The sequence below is a fragment of the Macrobrachium rosenbergii genome, chromosome 11, assembly GCF_040412425.1.
Source record: "Macrobrachium rosenbergii isolate ZJJX-2024 chromosome 11, ASM4041242v1, whole genome shotgun sequence".
Taxonomy (NCBI): domain Eukaryota; kingdom Metazoa; phylum Arthropoda; class Malacostraca; order Decapoda; family Palaemonidae; genus Macrobrachium; species Macrobrachium rosenbergii.
Genome location: NC_089751.1, coordinates 51,582,508 through 51,606,382, shown reverse-complemented (window position 1 = coordinate 51,606,382; position 23,875 = coordinate 51,582,508). Strand labels below are relative to the sequence as shown.

Genomic DNA, 23,875 nt, shown 5'->3' with positions numbered 1-23,875 from the left:
GAAGTTGCAATGCATTGCTACCCTAATACTATTCTTGCATTTAAATACATTTTTGTCTATTTGTTAATTTATTAATTTATTTTTTAATAAGTGAGTGGGATCTCTTTTTTCTATATTTCCCTTTATCTCCTCCTACTTCTTCCTAATGAACACCTTAATATTCTTTGGAAGCTTGAATTTCAAGTCAGTGGCCCCTTTGGTGGGCTTGTTCCAAACGAATAGATTTCATCTTCTGAAATAATAATAATAATAATAATAATAATAATAATAATAATAATAATAATAATAATAATAATAATAATAATAATATCCTAGTTGTTCTTATAAGAATGACCTGTGGTCAATCAGTCATCTTCAAAGAACGGTGCCCCGATTCTCAGAATTACGTTCATGAATCCCTCCCCATTGTGTAGGTTCTGATTCATTTGTTGCAGCTGATTATTAGACACTTTCTTTGCTTTCATAATTTCTCTTGCATGTTTGTCTGCTACTTAACTAGTTTTTTTTTTTTTTTTACAATATTCTTGCATCATTTTCTTGATGACTATAGCGCCTGAAGCACAAGCATCAACAATAATGAAGCGGTACAGTTATGTGTACAGAATTCTGAAATCTGAAACTAATGGCAAACAAAATGGATACCTTGGTTTATGTGTTTTTTTATGAAAACCTTGCGCTGCATCCCCTGAATGCATATTATGCATCTTAACAGAATTGTCGATTTTTAAAAAACCGGAAATGTTTAGCTCCTCTTTTACATAACACTAAAGCTGCAACATTATCTGTTACTGAGGTCACTACATGACTAAAGTAAGGTGTGATTTTTCAGTGTAGTCCTTGTAACAACAACAATAATACATACCTTAATCTTTGCAGGAAATGGTTATGGTCATGTTATTAGAATAACATGACACAGGAACACCACGATGGCGTCATAATTAGACCCAGTTTCGGGACATCTTCCCAATGCTAAGTTCTCCTTTCTGTGGGGTAGACGTGGCCTTCAGAGCCACTCTGGCCAAAAGCAGAAGTATCCATCAACGAAATTTTTAGGCAAAACTTGACTTTCGACCCGCATCTTATTGTGTTGGTTGTCACTTCCATAACAAAGGCCATGAAGAAATTAAGAGGATTATGGAATATTCATTGCTATTAAGGTTGTCCCCGTGAGGGGGTGGGGGTTTGTGCCGTCAGTGCACCTCATGCAGTGCACTGTAGACATTACTTAAGGTTCTTTGCAGCGTCCCTTCGGCCCCGAGCTGCAACTCCTTTCATTCCTCTTACTGTATCTCCGTTCACATTCACTTTCTTCCATCTTTCTTTCCTCCATCTCATAACAATTGTTTCATAGTGCAGCTGCACTTTGAAACGATTGTTAAATTCAATTCAAACCTTCAACTCAAACCTTCTTTACTCTCAATTTCCCTTTCAGCGCTGAATGACCTCGTAGGTCCGAGCGCTCGGCCTTTGGCCCTGACTTCTATATTCCACTTCTAATTCCATTAAGGTTGTAAACTAAGAATGATCTTCCTTCCTGTCTTCGTGTAGATGAGAGAAAATATAAAAAAAAAAAATTTTATCTAAAATAAATATGAGAGAGTAAGTGTCTTGTGAAAAGAACATCTTGCTATCACATTTTATAATGGCATTGAATATAACCATTCATCAACAACTCTGTTCAACATGCAACACAGTTTTCTTAAAAGGTAATCGCATCTTCATTGTCAGTTTAAATATGATGTCTTGGGAGTTGAATTCTCTACTCCGCCTGCATATTTTCACAAGGAACTAACGGACAAGCGGTTGATTTAATTGTGTGTAACTGAAAGTTTCAAGAAGTACTGTGTATTTCGCTCCTTCCAACCTGCTGATAGTGATTGACGAAAATACAAAATGTTTATTCTATTCATTTGAGCTTCAAGCTAGAACGCAGCTAATATTCGTCCTATATTTCGTAATTTACTCTCTTCAAAAAGGATTTGACCTTCGACCCTTCCCAGAAATCAAAACAGATTACAGACAAGACCTAAAATGAGGTGAGCTGTCAGCGGGCGTACAACTGACAGCAGCTCTTCCCAGAAACCATTGTTCCAATAGAAAAAAAAATCGTGCTCTCAAAAAATGCTCTCGAGATGGAAACACTCATCAAGATGTACGTGGATCTGATTTCTTGTATTCAAAACCTGGTAAGTCTCAGAGAGCAATTTATTTTGAAGGTGTATAAGTGGTCAGTTAAGTGATTCTCAAGAGGATGACAAACGAACGGAGCAAAGGATCCAGCTGTTAATTTGTGACCAGTAGATATTTATTCCATTTTTCTGAAGTTCCCTTCTTTTCTATTAGATGTGGACGCCATTTCCCAGCTGTTCCCTTGTATTCCATTAGGTATCTGCTACATTTTCCTGATGTTCCCTTGTATTCCATTAGGTATCTATTACATTTTTCCTGATGTTCCCTTGTATTCCGTTAGGTATCTATTACATTTTTCCAGATGTTCCCTTGTATTCCATTAGGTATCTATTAGATTTTCCTGATGTTCCCTTGTATTCCATTAGGTATCTACTACATTTTCCTGATGTTCCCTTGTATTTCATTAGGTATATATCTATTACATTTTCCTGATATTCCCTTGTATTCCATTTGGTATCTACTACATTTTCCTGATGTTCCCTTGTATTCCATTAGGTATCTATTACATTTCCTGATGTTGCCTTGTATTCCATTAGGTATCTATTACATTTTTCCTGATGTTGCCTTGTATTCCATTAGGTATCTATTACATTTTCCTGATGTTCCCCTGTATTCCATTAGGTATCTACTACATTTTCCTGATGTTCCCTTGTATTCCATTAGGTATCTATTACATTTTCCTGATGTTCCCTTCATTCCATTAGATATGGACTACATTTTCACAACGTTCCCATGTATTCCATTAGGTACCTAATACCTTTTCCTGACGTTCCCTTGTATTCCACTGGGTATCTAATACATTTTCCCGGTATACCTTTGTATTCCATTAGACATCTCCAAGATATTCCTGATGTTCCCTTTTGTTCTACTACATTGTCTAATGTTCCTGGATAATCCATTACATATGCTCTACATTATCTTAATGTTCCCGGGTACTCCATAAATATAATTTTCGTGATGTGTATATGTAGTTCATTAGATATCTTGCTACATTATCCCGAAGTGATGTTCTCGGGTATTCCTCAAGATATTTACTTTTCAAGTTCCTGTGAATTCTATTAGATATTTTTCTTGATGTTCCTGTGTGTTAGGTAGTTGCTGGATTTTCCTGATATTCTTATGTATATTCCACGAGACTTTTAATATATTTTCTTGAGTTTTTGAGCGTTGCATTTCCGCTTCTTTAGAGAACCAAAGTCATGTCATTGCCAGAATTGCCAAGCACGTCTGTAGTTGGACAAGCACTAACAGCTTTCACTTCAAGTGAAAGACCCCTTAGGATGGATAAACAAAGCAAAAGCCACTTGTCTAAGGAGGAATTGTTGACAGGTAAATAAAGGTAATCTAGAATACAAAAAAAATACCTTACAAGGAGAATAACTGAAAATGCCAAAAGGATGAAAAAAAAAAAAAGGTTCTCGGATTCCGTGACAGAGAACAGAAAAATTAAGAAAACCAAGGACCGGTAGAAGCAGAAGGGTTAAAACACAGGACCGCACACACAGACACACAAGCACCTTGAGTGACACAACAATGCCCTCTGGATCGGCTCTCTGTCAAGACGAAAGAACAATAGAGGTCAGATAGGACGAGAAGACATTCTAGAAAAATGGGGAAGAAGGAATCTCATCGAAGCAGACCTCGTTTTATTAAGCCTTCGGCTCGCTCGTCCCGAAGTCGAAGAAGTGGAAGGGAAGGTCCATGGAAATGCATTCAAGAACGAAAACGCTCTCCGGACATAATTGGGATCCGGCCAGTCATTATGCTAATTACTTTTCCGAGTAATTGATCTCAATTAACTCCAAGTGCAGACTGGAGAATTAAATTGCTCCTAGCAACCAAAGTCTTATAAGTGAGTCAGGAACATGAATCTGATGCTTTTCGAATGCCTTTACATATACACGTGCATACATTCTTCTCAGGCATACTGATTTTGCCTATCTAGTTCTAAGAAGTATTTGGTTTTATTTCTAAAATACTCATTTGGACTAACTATGCTTAAAGCCACGTTTAAAATCCTTCATCTACAAATTGTATTTTCATGTTCCTTCAACCCGATAATGAACTGATATACCTTCAACTACTTCTATCAAAATCTTTCTCCATCTGTTCCGAAACTATCGCCAAGTCTAACCAATTTTTTTCTCACCATATTTCTTAAGCCTACTTCTGCATACCCTTGGAAAATTACTTTCTGATAATCAACCCTTCATGAAAGTCTTTGCCTTTAAATCGCCTAGCACACCCACCCTTTTCCGTTCTCCTCTAAACCCACCCTGGCCACAGATTCAGACTATCCCATAAAATCTTCCTTTCACCCTCATCCTTCTCCATTCATGGAACTTAAACACTTAATGTCACAGCTTTTTTTTTTTTTTTACCGCCACTCTCAATCATACTATTCAATTATCTTCGTGAAAATACAAAAGCTACAATTTTCTTATTCCTGCATCTCTCAGCCACCGCAGACGTAGTTTCTCTTTGACCTTCTCAGTCCCTAACCTTTCATATTTGGGGCACATTGGTATCATAAAATTCAAGTATCTCTGTTTAAATCAACTACCATGCATTGCCTCTCTTCTGCGCTACACCCACGTACATCCAGAACAATGGTACTTACTATTTCTCTGTTCTCTAGATTTGTTTGTACCAGAGTGTATAAGGCATGGGGCTGCAAACCTCATGCCACCTGCCCTTTGAAGCTTTTCTCGTCTATTATTATTATTATTATTATTATTATTATTATTATTATTATTATTATTATTATTATTAAGAAGAAGAAGAAGATGAACCCTATTCATATGGAACAAGCCCACAGAGGCCACTAACTTGAAATTCAAGCTTCCAAAGAATATTATGGTGTTCATTAGGAAGAAGTAACAGAAGGTAAATGGATATACAGAAGGAAGAGATCTCAATGTTAAAAAAAGAAAAAATAAATTAATAAACTAAATAGATAAAAATGTATTCAATGCAAGGAAAATAGTACTAGGGCAGTAATGCATTGAAAAGCAACAAGAATTCTAATATTCCCAGCATCTTGCTGGGGGACAAACTGTAAATAGCCTCTAAATGAGTAAATTTCTATATATGTGTGTGTGAACGTGTGTGTGAACGTACATGTATACACGTGCTAGACTGTTACATTATTCACAAACGAAAATTACACACGATGGTTATACTGCTGTAACTCATCTTAAAATGAGACAATAATTGAACTTCAGCTCATGAACAGGATTTGAACTTGTGTCTGTCGAGTTGCAAGCCCACGCAAATATGGTTACTGGATTACGCATGCATAAATCATCAGGTGTTTGACCGCCTCAGGAGGCTAGTTCCGTCAGTGCACCTCGCTCGGTGCACTGTAGGCACTACCTGAGGTTGTTTGCGGCGTCCCATCGCCCCTAGATGCAACCCCTTTCATTCCTTTTACCGTGCCTCCGTTCATATTCTCTTTCTACCATCTCACTTTCCACCCTCTCCTAACAATTGCTTCGACATTATTCTCAGCGCTGAATGACATCATAGGTCCCAGAGCTCGTGGCGACTCGTAAAATGCTAGTTCAAGTATTTTAAATGCAGAAAGAAGACAGTACAGAAAGCGTGCGGTGATATTAAAAGATGACAGCATAATGTACTCCCCCAAGTGCTTCATAATTATGAGCGCTGACCTTAGTGAATTATTTTTTTTTTTATATATAAATGAACTGAAAATTATAAATCATGACACGGCGCGCAGGCTTGATGAAGGAAACTGACAGTGAATAATAATAAAGAAAAGAATGTGTATATATATAAATATATACTGTATATTACTGGTGGGTGGTCTGACCTCAACCACCACCTGCTGCAAAAGAATCTAAAAATGGAGCAAGGACTACATTCAGTGACCGACTTTTAAATGGAAGTATCGTTAATGGCCGTCGGCCCATGAATACATATACTCGTATATAGATACCAGCTGACCCGAACATCAGGTCTGGCGTCCGTGATCCAGAATATATATAAGAGATTTTAAAGTCCATTTAGTCTCTCCCTTGAATGTCATGCAGAGATTACAAGCCTCCTGCAGAGTATTGAAGAAAATACCCCCTTTGTTTTTTGCTTTTAAATTCCTGCCCAAAATATCTTATAGCTTTGAGCCAGACATCAGTCATTCAGACGATTTTTTTTGAGAGATAAATTCTCTTGAGTCACTGAAAGAGTCTGAGAGTGATTTTTAAGTGAATGACCCCGTAAGGGTTCTTTGCAGCTTTCCTTCGGCCCCTAGCTGCAACCCCTTTCATACCTTTCACTCTACCTCCGTTCACATTCTCCTTCTTCCATCTTACTTTCCACCCTCTCCTAACAGTTGTTTCAGAGCGCAAATGCGAGGTCTTCCTTCTGTTACACCTTTCAGACCTTTTGACTCTCAATTTCCCTTTCAGCTCTGAAAGACCTCACTTGACTCTCAATTTCCCTTTCAGCTCTGAAAGACCTCACTTGACTCTCAATTTCCCTTTCAGCTCTGAAAGACCTCACGGGTCCCAGAGCTTGGCCTTTGGCCTAAATTTTATATTCCAGTTCCAAGGGATAGAAATGTATAGAAATGGCTGTACACCTTTTATTTTTCATTCGATTTGAGGATTGCAGAAAAACAGAAGATTGTCGTTAGACCTTGCTGCTGTGTAATCAGAGAGAGATTTCCTGCGCGCTTTCGCTTAGAATTCCTTTCGTGCTTTCGAGATGCAAATTGGGAGCATTCGTCACTCAGAAAACGCAAAGCAGTAAAGTCATACGTCGAATGTCTATCTCGTCGTGAATAATTGCCAATGGATGATTGCAATACTCTGCCTTTCATGACCAGAGAATTAATGAAGGCGAGTCTTTTGCTTTACCGTTATTTGACATCTTAAGAATTTGTCCTTCATTTCATTCGTTACAAGGAATTAAGTCAGAATAGTAATTACTGGTTTGATTTGCTTTTTTTTTGTGTGTGGAATTTACGCAGTCAACTCTAGCACTGGGGGGCCACTTTCAGCCATTCAGCGCTGATGACAGTAAGTAATAGTTAGCGCTGATGACAGAAAGTAATAGTTAATGTTGAGAGGCAAGATGGGCGAAAGGAAGCGGGAACGAAGATAAAGTAAAAGGCTAAAGAATGGGTGCAGGTAGACGGCCGAGGGGATGCTGCAAACACCCTTTAGTATTGCCTACAGTGCACCACGTGAGGCGCACTGACGCGCTCTACCCACTACAGCAGAGAGATCGTTTTCAGATCAATTCACTGCACCTCAGAGAAAACTTTCGCCCGAGGGGAATCGTAACTGAAAAGTTTTCCTGCACACTGTTCAGAGATTAACCTAAAAAACAAAACTGTTTCACAGAAACACACCAATCAACCATCATTTGTTTATACCATTTATTAAGAATATATAACTGCTAGAAAGATAATTAGTTTACTATACCTCAACTATTAGGAAGGAAACGTCTGATCAGATTTACGTAAATCTTCATGAGGGGATAGATAAGGTAATAACTAGTTATACTATCTGAAATTTACACCAAAGATATATATATATATATGTATATATATATATATATATATATATATATATATATATATATATATATATATATATATATACATATATTATATTAATAAATATAAATATATATATACATATATATATGGCTACCTGAATCACGAAAATATGGAAGGTGACGAATATGTAAATAAAGACAAAATCCACGAAGGAAAGAGCAGCACTCCACTGATTCTCTGTCCTTTGACATTTTCTTTCAAGACCGCAGCATCTCAACGCTTTTAAGGAGGTAAAAAGAAAATCATGTCAAGACTTAACTTATCAACCCAATCCGACAGGTCATGGCCAGGTATCAAATGCAATGATACGTTTTCTGAGACGCTCTTCTCTCCCAGGCCTGTAATTATCAATTTTAAACCCCATTCTCTCTCTCTCTCTCTCTCTCTCTCTCTCTCTCTCTCTCTCTCTCTCTCTCTCTCTCTCTCTCTGCATGTTTTAAGACTCACTCCCTGACAGGGAGAATACCTGCCAACCTTTTAAGCATCTGTAAGAATCTCTCTCTCTCTCTCTCTCTCTCTCTCTCTCTCTCTCTCTCTCTCTCTCTCTCTCTCTCTCTCATTCTACATCTATACAGTTACATACTACATACACATTATACATATATACATACATTATATATATATATATATAAATATATATATATATATATATATATATATATATATATATATATATATATATATATATATATATATATATATATATGTATGTATATACACACAAACATCTTTGTATGCATGATCTTGTCTCTCAGACACCTATTTTCCATCTGAAGCTTCAGCCGCAAAATGCAAAATGGCCAATTCCCAATTGCTGAAGTCACCAAAACCTCTCAAAAACGAAGCACTTCCTCTGTAGTCCAGGTGACATCACACGCAAGGCAGTGACGACCAGAATTCGTGCGATGTTTGCGGAGGTAAGATACCGAGACTTCACGGACATCGGTACACTTTCAAAGCTCTGTACTGTAGGCATTGCTCGCGGCTCTTTCTTTTCACTGCACCTCCGTTCATATTCTCTCTCTTCCGCCTCACTTTCCTCCACCCTCTCGCATGGCCTTTGGCCTCAGTTTTATATTCCATTCTATTGCAGTATGTTTGCCATTTAGGTATTTAAAAATTTTATCTAGATAAAAAAAAAAGAGGGTTGCGGCGATTCAAATATTCTTTGGCATAAATATTTATGAACAGAGAATAAAAAAATTCAGCATTATCGTTTTTACTCTTTTTTTGTGTGTGTGTGTGTGTTTCGTCAGACATCCGAGAAACGGCGAGACGATAAGTCCCGACCCTAGGGACGTTGAGTACTTCTTCTCCGAGGTGGACGACGACTGCCGTTGTTGCGCAAAAAACATACATTGTTCGACAATTTTCTTATTTAAGTCGTATTCGTAATTCATCGCTTCCTTTCTTTCGATATCATATATGCATACATATACATGTGCATATATACATGCATGTATATGTACATATAAATATACATATAAATATATGTATTATATATATATAAATAAATATATTTATTTATATATATAGTATATATATATATATATATATATATATATATATATATATATATATATATATATATATATATATACAACATAGTTTCTCCCTATAGGTGGGATTGCCAGCTCCATGCCGTTTTCCAACATGGCTGCGATCCAACCGAGTTGACTATCCACCAGGTACAAGGTTCAACTAGTTTAACAGAGGGACAGTGTATTTTTCATTAAACGAACCCAGTTCATTTCCCTACCATGGATTGAAATCTGGTCTCTCACTGAGAGAGAGAGAGAGAGAGAGAGAGAGAGAGAAATTCTCTGGCCCTGACGATTTCTTAATATGATCAAAATAAAACGTACGTAACCCATGAACTACGAACCTCAAATTTATATATATATATATATATATATATATATATATATATATATATATATATATATATATATATATATATATATTTAATTTTTTTTTTTTTTTTTAAGAACGAACGAGGGACACCACAAACTCAACTTGTTAATTTCGATATTTTTCATGAATTTTACTCCATTAAAGTAGACACTGAATGGAAGTCTATGACCACAGAAGAAAAGTGTAAATCTGTACAACAGCAAAAAACACAGCCACTAAAAAAAATCAAATCATGATACTCGAGATTTCTCGATTAGCGAAACTAGATCCGAACAAGTTCACGAAGCCGGGGGTACGTGCCGCCAGTGCACCTCACGCGGTGCGCTGAAGGAATCCCTTATATTCCTTGGCAGCGTCCCTTCGGCCTCTAGCTGCAACCCCTTTCATTACTTTTACTTTACCTCCGTTCACGGCATCTTTCTTCCATCTCACTGTCCTCAACACTCTCCTGACAACTGTTTCGTGGTGCAACTGCGAGGCTTTCCTTCTTTTCACTCTCAATTTCCCTTTCAGCGCTGGCTGGCCTCACAGGCCCCAGCGCTTGGCGGCCTTCGGCCTAAATTTTATATTCCACTTCCATCTCATTTAGTGACATTTTTTTTTATAATAGAAGGTTCCATATACCTTGTCAATGTGTAATACACTTTCGAAACTAACTGTAATATTGATGTTATGATTCTGTCCTCCCTCAAATCTTAAAAACCACTAAGGCTAGAGGGCTGCAAACTGGTATGTTGGTCATCCACCCTCCAATCATCAAACTTACCAAATTGCAGCCCTCTAGCCTCAGCAGTTTTTATTTTATTTAAGGTTACATTTAGCCATAATCGTGCGTCTGGCAACGATATAGGACACGCCTCCACCGGGCCGTGGCTGAAACCTTCACGGGCCACGGCTCATACAGCACTATACACTACAGAAAACTCGATTGCGCCGAGGAAACTTCGGCGCATTTTCACTTCTTTTGTGATTGCTTTCAAGCAATTCGACACTGAATGTCGGGCAGATTCGTGGCTTACACGGAAAAGCCAAGAAATCCCTTTTAAATGCTTGTCAATGCCCTGCATGAGAAGGCATGTTTCAAACCCGGGCAGAGCGGATGTGGACCACCATGAATTTCGGAAAACAGTAAGGAGCAGTTCCGAGGCGTAATTATGAAAGAGTCCGGTTTTTGTCTTGTATAATATATATATATATATATATATATATATATATATATATATATATACCGTATATATAAATATATTATAAAAAGAAAGACATGGGATATAAAATTTAGGCTAAAGGCCAATCACTGGGACCTATGAGGTCATTCCGCGATGAGGTTAAAGTTAAGTATACCTTAGTTTTACCAGACCACTGAGCTGATTAACAGCTCTCCTAGGGCTGGCCCGATGGATTAGACTTATTTTTGTGGCTAGAACCGGTGGTTACTTAGCAACGGGACCTACAGCTTATTGTGGAATCCGAACCACATTATAGCGAGAAATGAATTTCTATCACCAGAAATAAATTCCTCATCAGCCGGCCGGGGGAGTTGAACTCCGGCCCATCGAGTGACAGTCTGAAGCTCAGCCGACTCAGCCAATGAAGAGATTCCGCAATGAGGTGATAGAAATTCATTTCTCGGTATAGTGTGGTCCGGATTCCACAATAAGCTGTAGGTCCCGTTGCTAAGTAACCAATTGGTTCTTAGCCACGTAAAATAAGTCTAATCCTTCGGGCCAGCCCTAGGAGAGCTGTTAATCAGCTCAGTGATCTGGTAAAACTAAGGTATACTTAACTTATCCCGCACTGAGAGGAAAATTGAGATTAGAAAGGTCTGAAAGGCGTAACTAGAGGAAAACCTCTCAGTTACACTACGTAACAATTGTTAGGAGAGGGTGGAAAGTCAGATGGAAAAAGAGAATATGAACGGAGGTACAGTAAAAGGAGTGAAAGGGGGTTGCAGCTAGGGGACGAAGGCACGCTGCAAAGGACCTTATGTAATGCCTACAGTGCACCGAGTGGGGTACACTGACGGCGCTAGGTACCGTCCTCAAATTCGGACTGGGGTACCTTCACATACTCACTTAATTAGGAGCCACAGGGCTTAGCCCGGCATAGAAGACGGCAAGACTTAAATCTTCAATACTTCCCGTACGTATTTCTACATACTCAAACGGTGCACTGTAGGCATTACTTCGGGTTCTTTGCAGCGTCCCTTCGGCCCCTAGCTGCAACCGCTTTCATTCATTTTACTGCACCTCCGTTCATATTCTCTTTCTTCCATCTCACTTCCCACCCCCTCCTAACAACTGTTTCATTGTGCAACTGCGAGGTTTTCCTCCCGTCACACCTTTCAAACCTTTCAAACTTTCTTTTAGTCTACAATAATACGGTGTGCATTTATATGTCAATTTTTTGTAGGATGTGGTATTAGAACTGAAATATAACATTTACTCATCACAGGTCCCAGCGCTTGGCCTTGGCCTAAATGTTATATTCCAGTTCTAATGCTACATCCTACAAAAAAAGAGACGTGTAAATACACACCGTATTATTGTCGACTAAAACTGTCGTTGCGGGATTTTATTTTATCTTACTTTATCATCTTACGCCCACAAGTCCGCGTACGGGGACCAGGAAATAAACAAAAAAAAAAAGGGACCTGTATACATATCTGCATAATGATAACATCATTTAAAATGCTTTTACGCCTTTCAGTATTTTCCTGATGGCGTTCGAGTCACACAACAAACAACATCAGCCGCTTCCAGAGATTTTTCGGACTGACAATAATTGCTAAGGATGACTAGACACTCCACAGGACGGAGAACCTCACAGAGAATCGATGTAAAAAAGAAACAAGTTAAAAAAAAAAAAAAAAAAATGTGAAAAGGAGTCATGTCCTGTTGCCATGTTCTCGTCAAGAGGGCCTGCAGGCGCGGTACGTAACGTCCATCAAAATGGGACTCCCCGTCTCGACCGTTACGGCCATTTTTGGACGGCTTCTGCACCAGTTGTGTAAGTCACGCATAAAGGCCGGCTGATTTTTATCCAACTTCGGTATCTGCCTTTTTCCCCGTCACTCAAGGCTCTTAGCGGCATCCCTTCGGCCCATAGCTGCAACCCCTTTCATTTTTCTTTTAATATATCTCCATTCATATATCTTTCTTGCATCTTTCTTTCCATACCGAAGTTTCCTCCTGATGAACCTCTAAAAGCCCTTTCCCGCGCAATTTCCCTTTCAGCGCTGACTGATCTCATGGCCTAAGTTTTATATTCCAATTCCTAATCTTGGCCTCAGACTTCTGCTGTTCCTCCTGGAAGAAGGCAGGCTGGAAGGGAAAAAACTGGAAAGAGAATTACTGGATTAGAGGCGGTGACCAACCTTTATTTTGGGAGGGGGCTGGGGTGTGCGGGATGTTTTAGCACCTTCCCGCCACATTTTCACACCTGGTGGTCACATTTGGCGCCTCTGGTGTGTTACGGAGGCAACTTCGGGAGGTCGCGCTTGTTATAGTACCCATGGGTCAACGCCTTAAAGAACTTGATTGACCGGACAGATAGGAAAAGGAACAGGAGGGCTCGCATACACCAAAACAAAAATAACATAAAAAAAAATGTTTAAAGGCATATATAAAAAAAACTCGGAAGATGACATTTCAGACTGATCAAAGAAAGATGACTTTGCACGGGGTTGGAAAACTGAATTATCATGAATAAATTCTGAATGGTTCCTCGTATTAGGTATGGCCGAAGTTTGAAATGGAAATTAGTTTCTTAACTTCACAGCGTAATTTTATTTTAAACGTTTACACTCCCAGTGTATGTATATGTATATATATATATATATATATATATATATATATATATATATATATATATATATATATATACATATATACACACACACACATATATATAATATATATATACATATATATATATATATATATATATATATATATATATATATACATATACTTATATATGTTTATTTACATATTCATACATACATATATTATATATATACAAATATATATGAAATATAAATACGTGAAACGCCAGTGGAAAGACATCTCTGCAGTCGTTGCTACCACCTCAGAAAATAAAATTTTTCGCTTAACAAATTTCCCGTGACAGCAGCTGAAGACCGAAATATCAGCATGAAATTATTCCCCCCCAACGCCTGAATAGTTGCAATCATGGCATCCTCTATCAGAAGGTGTGTCTGAATGTCTGTTTCTGAAGTTGGCAGATGGACCACTACCGAGGGCATCATATTTCTCCAACTTCCGACCCCCAATTCCTACCCGGTGCGAAAACGCAAAGCTTGATAGCCGGTGGGTAGGTAGACGCTGGCAAGAAAGGTAGAGAGATGTAGGTAAAGAAATGAGCAGGATGAAAGTCAATGGCGTTTTAATGGGCTTATTTCATTCGTGGTTCAAATTTGCTCAACTGGAGCGAGCCAGTTGTTCAGAGGAACTGCCGTTCAAGTGGTTTGTAGTTCTGCAATTTGAATGCTAAATAATGAGGTAGGTATTATTCAAAGTAAATTCTACTTAGATATACAGTATATATACATATAAATTTATATAAATATATAATATATATCTAAATATATATATATATATATATATATATATATTATATATATATATATTTATATATATATAAATATTTATATATATTTATATATTATATCTGTTTATAACCTCATTATTTTATGGTCATTTATTGTGCCTCTGTGTGATGAAGTTATTTTCACACACACACACACACACACACATATACATATATATATATATATATATATATATATATATATATATATATATATATATATATCCACACACACACTTGAAATTAACTCCATCACACAGAAGCGCGATAAACGAAAATAAAAATATTCATGAGGTAATAAAACGGTTCTCCGAGCACGGCGGAGAACTGCAATGTCAATGCAAGATAATAATAAAAAAAAACATAAAAGATATTAACCGGACTGTTTGCTCCCCCACAACAGCCCGAGGGTTCCCCTGAGGCAGTAGGTCAACCCCACCATCGAAATTATATACACTGTGAATTATTATTATTATTATTATTATTATTATTATTATTATTATTATTATTATTATTATTCAGAAGATGAACCCTATTCATATATTACAATTATTACCACAGGGATGACCTTGAAATTTAAGCTTCCAAAGAATATTATTATTATTATTATTATTATTATTATTATTATTATTATTATTATTATTATTATTATTATTATTATTATTATTATTATTATTCATATAGAACAAGCCCACCACAGGGGTTATTGACTTGAAATTTAAGCTTCCAAAGAATATTATTATTATTATTATTATTATTATTATTATTATTATTATTATTATTATTATTATTATTATTATTATTATTCAGAAGATGAACCCTATTTATTTAGAACAAGCCCACCAAAGGGGCTATTGACTTGAAATTTAAGCTTCCATAGAATAATATTATTATTATTATTATTATTATTATTATTATTATTATTATTATTATTATTATTATTATTCAGAAGATGAGTCTAATTTATATGGAACAAGTCCAAAGGGGCCACTGACTTTAAATTCAAGCTTCCAAGGAATACGGTGTTCGTTAGAAAGAAGTAACAGAATGCAATAGGAAAGGAGCAAGCAACAATGACTGAAATCTTCTTCTTCTTCTCATAGGAAACAAGGATAAACGTTCATGTTGGGAGTCTGAGCAGGCAAGCAAGCAATCAAGAACGCGTGAAATTGAAATGTCGAAGATATTAACTGGCGGACCAAAGTTCTCAGGTACAGGCGTGAAAATAAATTAAAAGGCAAAACATCTTTTTTTTTCCTAATTCTCGTAGGCTGTCGTGTCTACAATTACAAGCCGGGCATCATCACTCTTCGGAAAGCCTAGGTTGGTCTCGAGACAGTTCGTAGGCTGCCTTCATTACTGGACAGTGACCGCGTAGGAAAGTATAGCGCCATCGGTGCACCTCACGCGGTGCACTGCAGGCATTACTTAAGGTTCTATGCAGCGTCCCTTCGGCCCCTAGCTGCAACCCGTTCCATTCCTTTCACTGCACCTCCGCTCATATTCTCTTTCTTCCATCTGACTTTGCACCCTCTCCTGACAATTGATTCATAATGAAACTGCGACGTTTTCCTCCTGTTCCACCTTTCAAACCTTCTTTACTCGCAGTTTCCGTTTCAGCTTTGAATGACCTCATAGGCCCCTGAAAGCTCAAATTTAAGAGTACTTAAGGTTAACCTAAGAGATAAATAAATACATAAATAGTAAAGTAAAAGTAAGGGAAACTATAACAATTATAATATATAATAATATTCTTTGGAAGCTTAAATTTCAAGTCAATATCCCCTGTGGTGGAGTTGTTCTTTATGAACATGGTTCATCTTCTGAATAATAATAATAATAATAATAATAATAATATTCTTTTGAAGATTAATAATCAATAATAATAATGGTTCATCTTCTGAATAATAATAATAATAATAATATAATAATAATAATAATAATAATAATAATAATAATTCACCGTGTATTTAATTTCGATGGTGGGGCTAACCTACCGCCCTGTGGAACTCCGCACTATTGTGGGTGTGCAAACAGTCCGGTTAATATCTTTATTATTATTATTTTTTTTATTATTATTATTATTATTATTATTTATTATTATTATTATTATTATTATTATTATTATTATTATTATTATTTCCATTGACATTTCAGTTATCCGCTCTGATAATCGTTTTATAACCTCACGAATGTTTCTATTTCCGTTTATGGTGCTTCTGTGTGATGGAGGTAATTTGATGTGTGTATGAAAAGCAACAATGCAAACAGAACGATGCACGGAACAAAGTATACTGTACAAGAATCGCGATTTACTGAGCCGGCTGTGTTTACGTCCCTGAGAAAATCCTAATTGACGAACCCCATTCATATGGAACAAGACTACCATAGGGGCCACAGACTTGAAATTCAAGCTGCCAAAGAATATGGTGTCTATTCGAAAGAAGTAACAGAGGGTATTGGGAAACACAGAAGGAAAAGATCTGTTATTAGAAAATAAAATTAAATAAATAAGCAAACACATAAATAGATGAAAGTATAGATAAATTATTAACATGCATGGAGAATTGTTTTATGGTAGTAAAGTATTGTCTCTTCTCTCCAACTTTTCGGGCTCCAGTTGACTACATCCTCAGGAAAACAGTTCACACAAAAATATAAACCGCATTCGACTAATTACAATGAACATAATACGTCAGTCCGATCAATATAAGTACAAAGGATTAGGACAGACAGTTCCAAAACCCCGTCTTCGTTGATTATGGAAAGACACATATATATATACAGTGTATATATATATATATATATATATATATATATATATATATATATATATATATATATATACTTAACCTAAAGTTCAGCTTCGAATCCTACCCAGGGCGAACGTGCTTATCAATTATCAATCTCTTGGGGTATAAATTATTCCCAGAGTATAGTGATTTCGATGTAAAACGAGAACTGTGGCTTATAAGTGTACAAGTGCAGAAATTTCATTATGAATACTTTATACACGTAAATATTATATATATATATATATATATATATATATATATATACATATACATATTATATTATAGGCTATGTATATTTATATATATATATATATATATATTATATTATATATATATATATATATATATATATACATATATATATATATGCGTGCGTGTGGGCGTATGTGTATGTATTTATGTATGTTTGTATGTATGTATAGAACCTGCAGCATACTCTGTATACATCACAAAACCTTCCAGAAACGACGGCCTACTTCCCATTGCATTAGACTGCTCCTGATAATTTTCTAACATTCTATTTCGATGTCTCTGATCATCATTACGTATTCCTCTTTATATATTATTAGTAATCCTTTCATTTTTCTTTCATTTAGCGTTCAATCTCACCACTTCAGTTCTTTACGTCCCTTTCTGATACTTCTCTTAGATTTCTTTTAATTTCTCGTTTGTTTTCCTCCCCTACCTAATCGTTGTCCTTTGAATCTTGCTTAATCCTTTGCTTTCAATTTCGCTTTTTGATAATCACTCATTCCTTACTTCCTTTTTCAATTTGCTCCCTGGAAAACATTTCCTTTAATTGTTTCTTCAGTCTGGTTAATTACGATTACTTTTTTTCAATCTCGCTGCTTATAAGAATTTTTCCTTTTTTCCTTAATATTTCCGTTTCTTAATTTTCTATTTTTCCTTAACTTCGCTGGTTCCCAAATTTTCCTTTTAATCCCACTATTGATGAGAATTTTTCTTTTTTCCTTAGTTCTAGTAATTCTCAGTATTTTTCTTTCGAGCGCACTATTTATGAGAATTTTTGTACTTTCCTCAATTTCGCTAATTCTCAAAAAAATTTTTTAATCCCACTATTCATGGGAATTGTTTTTCCTTCCTCAATTTCGCTAATTCTCAATATTTTCCTTTTAATACCATCATTGATGAGAATTTTTCTTTTTTCCTCAATTCCTGGCCCAGCGTTCGACTCTTCGAGCCGCCAGAGAAGAATTAGAGGAATTTATTTCTGGTGATAGAAATTCATTTCTCGTCATAATGTGGTTCGGATTCCACAATAAGCTGTAGGTCCCGTTGCTAGGTAACCAGTAGGTTCTTAGCCACGTAAAAATAAATCTAATCCTTCGGGCCAGCCCTAGGAGAGCTGTTAACCAGCTCAGTGGTCTGGTTAAACTAAGATATACTTAACTTTCCTCAATTCCAGTAATTCTCAGTATTTTTCTTTCCACCTGACTATATATGAGAATTTTTCTTTTTCCTCAATTCCAGTAATTCTCGGTATTTTTCTTTCAGTCTCACTATTTATGAGAATTTTTCTTTTTTCCTCAATTCCATTAATTCTCACTATTTTTCTTTAAATCTCACTATTTATGAGAAATTTTCTTTTTCCTCAATTTCACTAATTCTCAACATTTTTCTTTCAATCTCACTATTTATGAGAATTTTTATTTTTTCCTCAACTTCGCTATTTCTCAGCATTTTTCTTGTCTCACTATTTATGAGAATTTTTCTTTTTTCCTCAATTCCAGCAATTCTCAGTATATTTCTTTCAATCTCACTATTTATGAGAATTTTTTTCCTCAATTCCAGTAATTCTCAGCAAATTTCTTTCAGTCTCACTATTTATGAGAATTTTTCTTCCTTCCTCAATTCCACTAATTCTCAATAATTTCCTTTTAATCTCGCTATTCATGAGCAGCAATCTCACTATTTATGAGAATTGGTCTTTTTTTTTCTCCTCATTTTCGCTATTTCTGAGTATTATCTTTTAATCTCACTTTTTCCGTGAATTTTTATTTCTCCCTCAGTATTTTTATTTTTCTCTCACTATTTATGAGTTTTTTTTTTTCTTTCCTTAAGTCCCCATTTCCCGACATCTTTTTATTTCTGAGTATTATCTTTTAATCTCACTTTTTCAGTAAATTTTTATTTCTCCCTCAGTATTTTTATTTTTCTCTCACTATTTATGAGTTTTTTTTTCTTTCCTTAAGTCCCCATTTCCCGACATCTTTTCATTTCAACTTTATGCTTTCCGATATTTCAACCCTACTCACCAACTCCCCTTCCAATGAACACAATTTCGCATTTATTACCGCTGAGACATCGGTAAAATACTTTCAATTATAGTACAATGCCGAATCGAGAATTTTTTTCCATAGGGAGTAGTGCCGCCAGTACGCCTCACGCGGTACACTCTAGGCATTGCTTAAGGTCCTTTGCACCGTCCGTCTTTGGGCCGTTAACTACAACCCCCTTCATTCCTTTTACTGCGCCTCCGTTCATATTCTCTTTCTGACAATTGATTCATAGTGCAACTGCTTTGAGGTTTTCCTCCCGTTACACCTTTCAAATCTTTTCGCTGCCAATTCCCGTTTCAGCGCTGAATGGCCTCATAGGTCCCAACGCTTGGCCTTTGGCCTGAATTCCATATTCTGTTCTCTCTGTCAATAGTTAACACATACATACATACATACATACAGAATAACATTAACATACATACATACATACATACATACATACATACCGGCCCCACCTTTGGCTCTCAAGCTGAAATATGGCTCCGTAATTGACTTGACAAGGTGCCGATGTAAATCAATGTTTTTTTTTTTTTTTTTTACATCTTTTCGTTTTTTACACTTATCTTGATTTTGAAGTCTTATTAAATATTTGCGATTTTTGACTGGTTCGGGTGCAGTGGAAACCATTGGCTTTCTTTCGAAATTACCGCGATGATTATCTTGTGAATTATCTTTTTGCACGCGTACACGCACGCACATAAAGGTACAAAGATATACACACACACACACACAAACGCAAGCACGCACATAAATACACACATATCTAAATTCATATAATATTATTCATATTTTTTGTTCCTCTTTATTTGACTGCTATGATATTTTCCGTCAATGTATGAAGGTTGAGAGAGAGAGAGAGAGAGAGAGAGAGAGAGAGAGAGAGAGAGAGAGAGAGAGAGAGAGAGAATGAAAACAACAAAAACAATTCATGGTCTCCAAAACTCCAAAGAGCTTAGACGACAGCAGAACACTCTTGAAGGATATAAAGGTTGAGAGAGAGAGAGAGAGAGAGAGAGAGAGAGAGAGAGAGAGAGAAGAAGAAGAAGAAGAAGAAGCAACGAAAATAACGAAAACAATCCTTGAAACGAAATCCTGGTCTCCAAAACTCCCAAGAACTTAGAAGGACGGACGGGAGGACGCTTTCCCGAGGGATACTCACAGCCAATCTATGGAGGATATCATGACCAGGTGGACGGACAGGATGACGAAGAAGGAGGGGATCCTCATGTTTCTCTCGTGGACGAATCCTGGGAAGGGGTATCCTACAGGCGTCACATTCTGGTGTGTCCTCCTCGCTTCCACGTTCCTCTTCTTCTGCCACTCGACCCTTCCCCCGCTGCGGCCGGTAAATGATAACACGATGGGGCGTGAACACCTTTGGACAACGACCAAAGCAGCCATTGGGCATCATCAGTGGTCATTTCCCAACATCACTCTCATTTCCCAAGCATTTTCTTCCTGTTTTATTATATCTTATCGGGGCATTTCTATATGCTCTCGGTAACACTTTGTTAACATTCACTTATCGCGTACTTATATATATATATATATAATTAAATTACTTTGGAATCATAAAAAGGTGTTTTTTTACCGTTTAGTTAATAATAATCTAAGGGACATTACTTTAATACTACGGTAACGGGACATTATTCAACGCGTTTTAATTCTTCACTATTGGGACATTATTCAACGCGTTTTAATTCTTCACTGTTGGGACATTATTCAACGCGTTTTAATGCTTCGCTATCGGGGTATTATTCAACGCTTGTTACAATATTTCACTATCGGGACATTTTTCAACGCGTTTTAATTCTTCACTTTTGAGACATTATTCAACGCGTTTTAATGCTTCACAATTGGGACATTATTCAACGCGTTTTAATTCTTCACTATCGGGACATTACTCAACGCGTTTTAATTCTTCACTATTGGGACATTATTCAACGCGTTTTAATTCTTCACTATCGGGAAATTATTCGTCGCGTTTTAATATTTCACAATTGGGACATTGTTCAACGCGTTTTAATATTTCACAATTGGGACATTATTCAACGCGTTTTTATATTTCACAACTGGGACATTATTCAACGCGTTTTAATTCTTCACTATCGGGACATTATTCAACGCGTTTTAATTCTTCACTATTGGGACATTATTCAACGCGTTTTAATTCTTCACTATCGGGAAATTATTCGTCGCGTTTTAATATTTCAATTGGGACATTGTTCAACGCGTTTTAATATTTCACAATTGGGACATTATTCAACGCGTTTTTATACTTCACAATTGGGACATTATTCAACGCGTTTTAATTCTTCACTATCGGGACATTATTCAACGCGTTTTGATTCTTCACTATTGGGACATTATTCAACGCGTTTTAATTCTTCACTATCGGGAAATTATTCGTCGCGTTTTAATATTTCACAATTGGGACATTGTTCAACGCGTTTTAATATTTCACAATTGGGACATTATTCAACGCGTTTTAATATTTCACAATTGGGACATTATTCAACGCGTTTTAATTCTTCACTATCGGGACATTATTCAACACGTTTTAATTTTTCACAATTGGAACGTCATTCAACGGGGTTTAATACTTCACTATATGGACATTATTCAGCGCGTTTTAATTCTTCACTATCAGGACACTATCCAACGCGTGCTATATAATACTCCACTATTTGGACATTATTCAACACGTTTTAATTCTTCACTGTCAGAATATTACTAAACACATTTTAGTTCTTCACTATCGGGACATTATCCAACGTGTGTTGTAATACCTCACTATCGGGATATTATTCAGCGGACTTCAATTCTTCACTATTAGGACATTATTCAACGCGTTTTAATCATTCACTATCGGGACATTATTCAGCATGTTTTAGTTCTTCACAACTGGAACATTTTTCAAAGCGTTTTAATTCTTCACAACTGAGATATTATTCAATGCGTTTTAATTCTTCACAAATGGGACATTATTCATGCGTTTTAATTCTTCACAATTGGGACGTTATTCAACGCGCGTTAATGCTTCACTATCTGGACATTATCCAACGTGTGTTGTCATATTTCACTATCGGGACATTATTAATTGGGCTTTAATTCTTCACAACTGGAAGATTATTCAACGCGTTTTAACGCTTCACTATCGCAACATTATCCAACGCGCGACGTTCACACAGAACACCAGCGTAACTGAAAAGTCCTTTAACTGAACGAATCGTACTCCCGAATGGCACTCCTTCTACTGCTCCTGCTGCTGCACACACACACACAGAGAGAGAGAGAGAGCAAGCAAGGTTCATGGTGCGCGCCAAATGTGGGCCCCGAAAATGCGCGCGAACTAGCAGCAGGCAGGGAGGCAGGCAGCCATCCGCCACAAGTGAGCCGACGAGGCACGTGTTAGCACTGACAGATGCTGGAAACGCCGCCGCGGCAGCGAATGGCAGCGAGTTCCGAGTACCACTTGTCTCTCTCTCTCTCTCTCTCTCCCTCTCTCTCTCACCACCACCGCCCGCCCGCCCGCCCGCCCGCCCATGCGAGGCCCTCGCCTCGGCCACGGGCGAAGAGGTAAAGCATACCACCCTGAGCAGGGCGGCAGTGGTTCCCCCGTGGTCTCCCCCACCCAGCCCAGGCATTGTCCAGTTCCTCTCATGATGTTCTCCTCGCCCGAAGTCCTCATCCACGCCTGCTCTCCTACCCAGCAATCATGATGGCTGAATATTCGAACCGGGATCTCTGAAGGAGTCAGGAGTCTCTCTCTCTCTCTCTCTCTCTCTCTCTCTCTCTCTCTCTCTCTCTCTCTCAGAATAAGTAGTTTTATGCTATTTTTTTTTTTTCGTCCAGTAGGGCTCTTCTGATATACGAATGCACATGCACTTCTAGTTGTCTATAAATGCTGTGCTTGCACGGGCATGCAAAGGAAATATATATATACAAATATAAATATAAGTATATATATGTATATGTATTACTGTATATATAATATATATAAATAATACATAATATATATATATATATATATATATATATATATATATATATATATATATATATATATATATATATACCAAACACCTGAATATCAACAACCGTTAAATACTCCTCCACAGAATGCTCACCAGCAACTCGTCAAACCCTAATACACATGCTTCACCATTCACTCTATGTTATTTGCACTCATTTGCGTCTTCTGATGTTAAGGTCATTCCTTTCTGATACCGCCTTCGCACAATCCACTCTTCACCAGCTTTCTATCTCCCATTCCTTCCACATGACCATGCCATCTTGAAGCACCATCAGCTAACTTTTTGACCCCTTTATATATCATCACATTTTTCACCCGTTCAGTTCATGTTATGCCACACATCCTCTGCTACAAATACATCCTATAACTTCGTGTTTTTATTTCGTGTGTGTGTGTGTATATATATATATATATATATATATATATATATATATATATATATTCACAT

General features: G+C 36.9%; 1 protein-coding gene across 1 annotated transcript in view; it reads right to left on the bottom strand.

The window, feature by feature from the left end:
• Window positions 1-22,810, bottom strand: part of LOC136843453 (protein Wnt-11b-2-like) — a 276,010-nt gene extending 253,200 nt beyond the window's left edge. The window contains exon 1 of the mRNA XM_067111989.1: window positions 20,551-22,810. Coding sequence (XP_066968090.1) covers window positions 20,551-20,792 — 242 coding nt within the window. The 5' untranslated portion in view covers window positions 20,793-22,810. The remainder of the gene's footprint in view (window positions 1-20,550) is intronic.
• Between the last annotated feature and the right edge of the window lie 1,065 nt (window positions 22,811-23,875).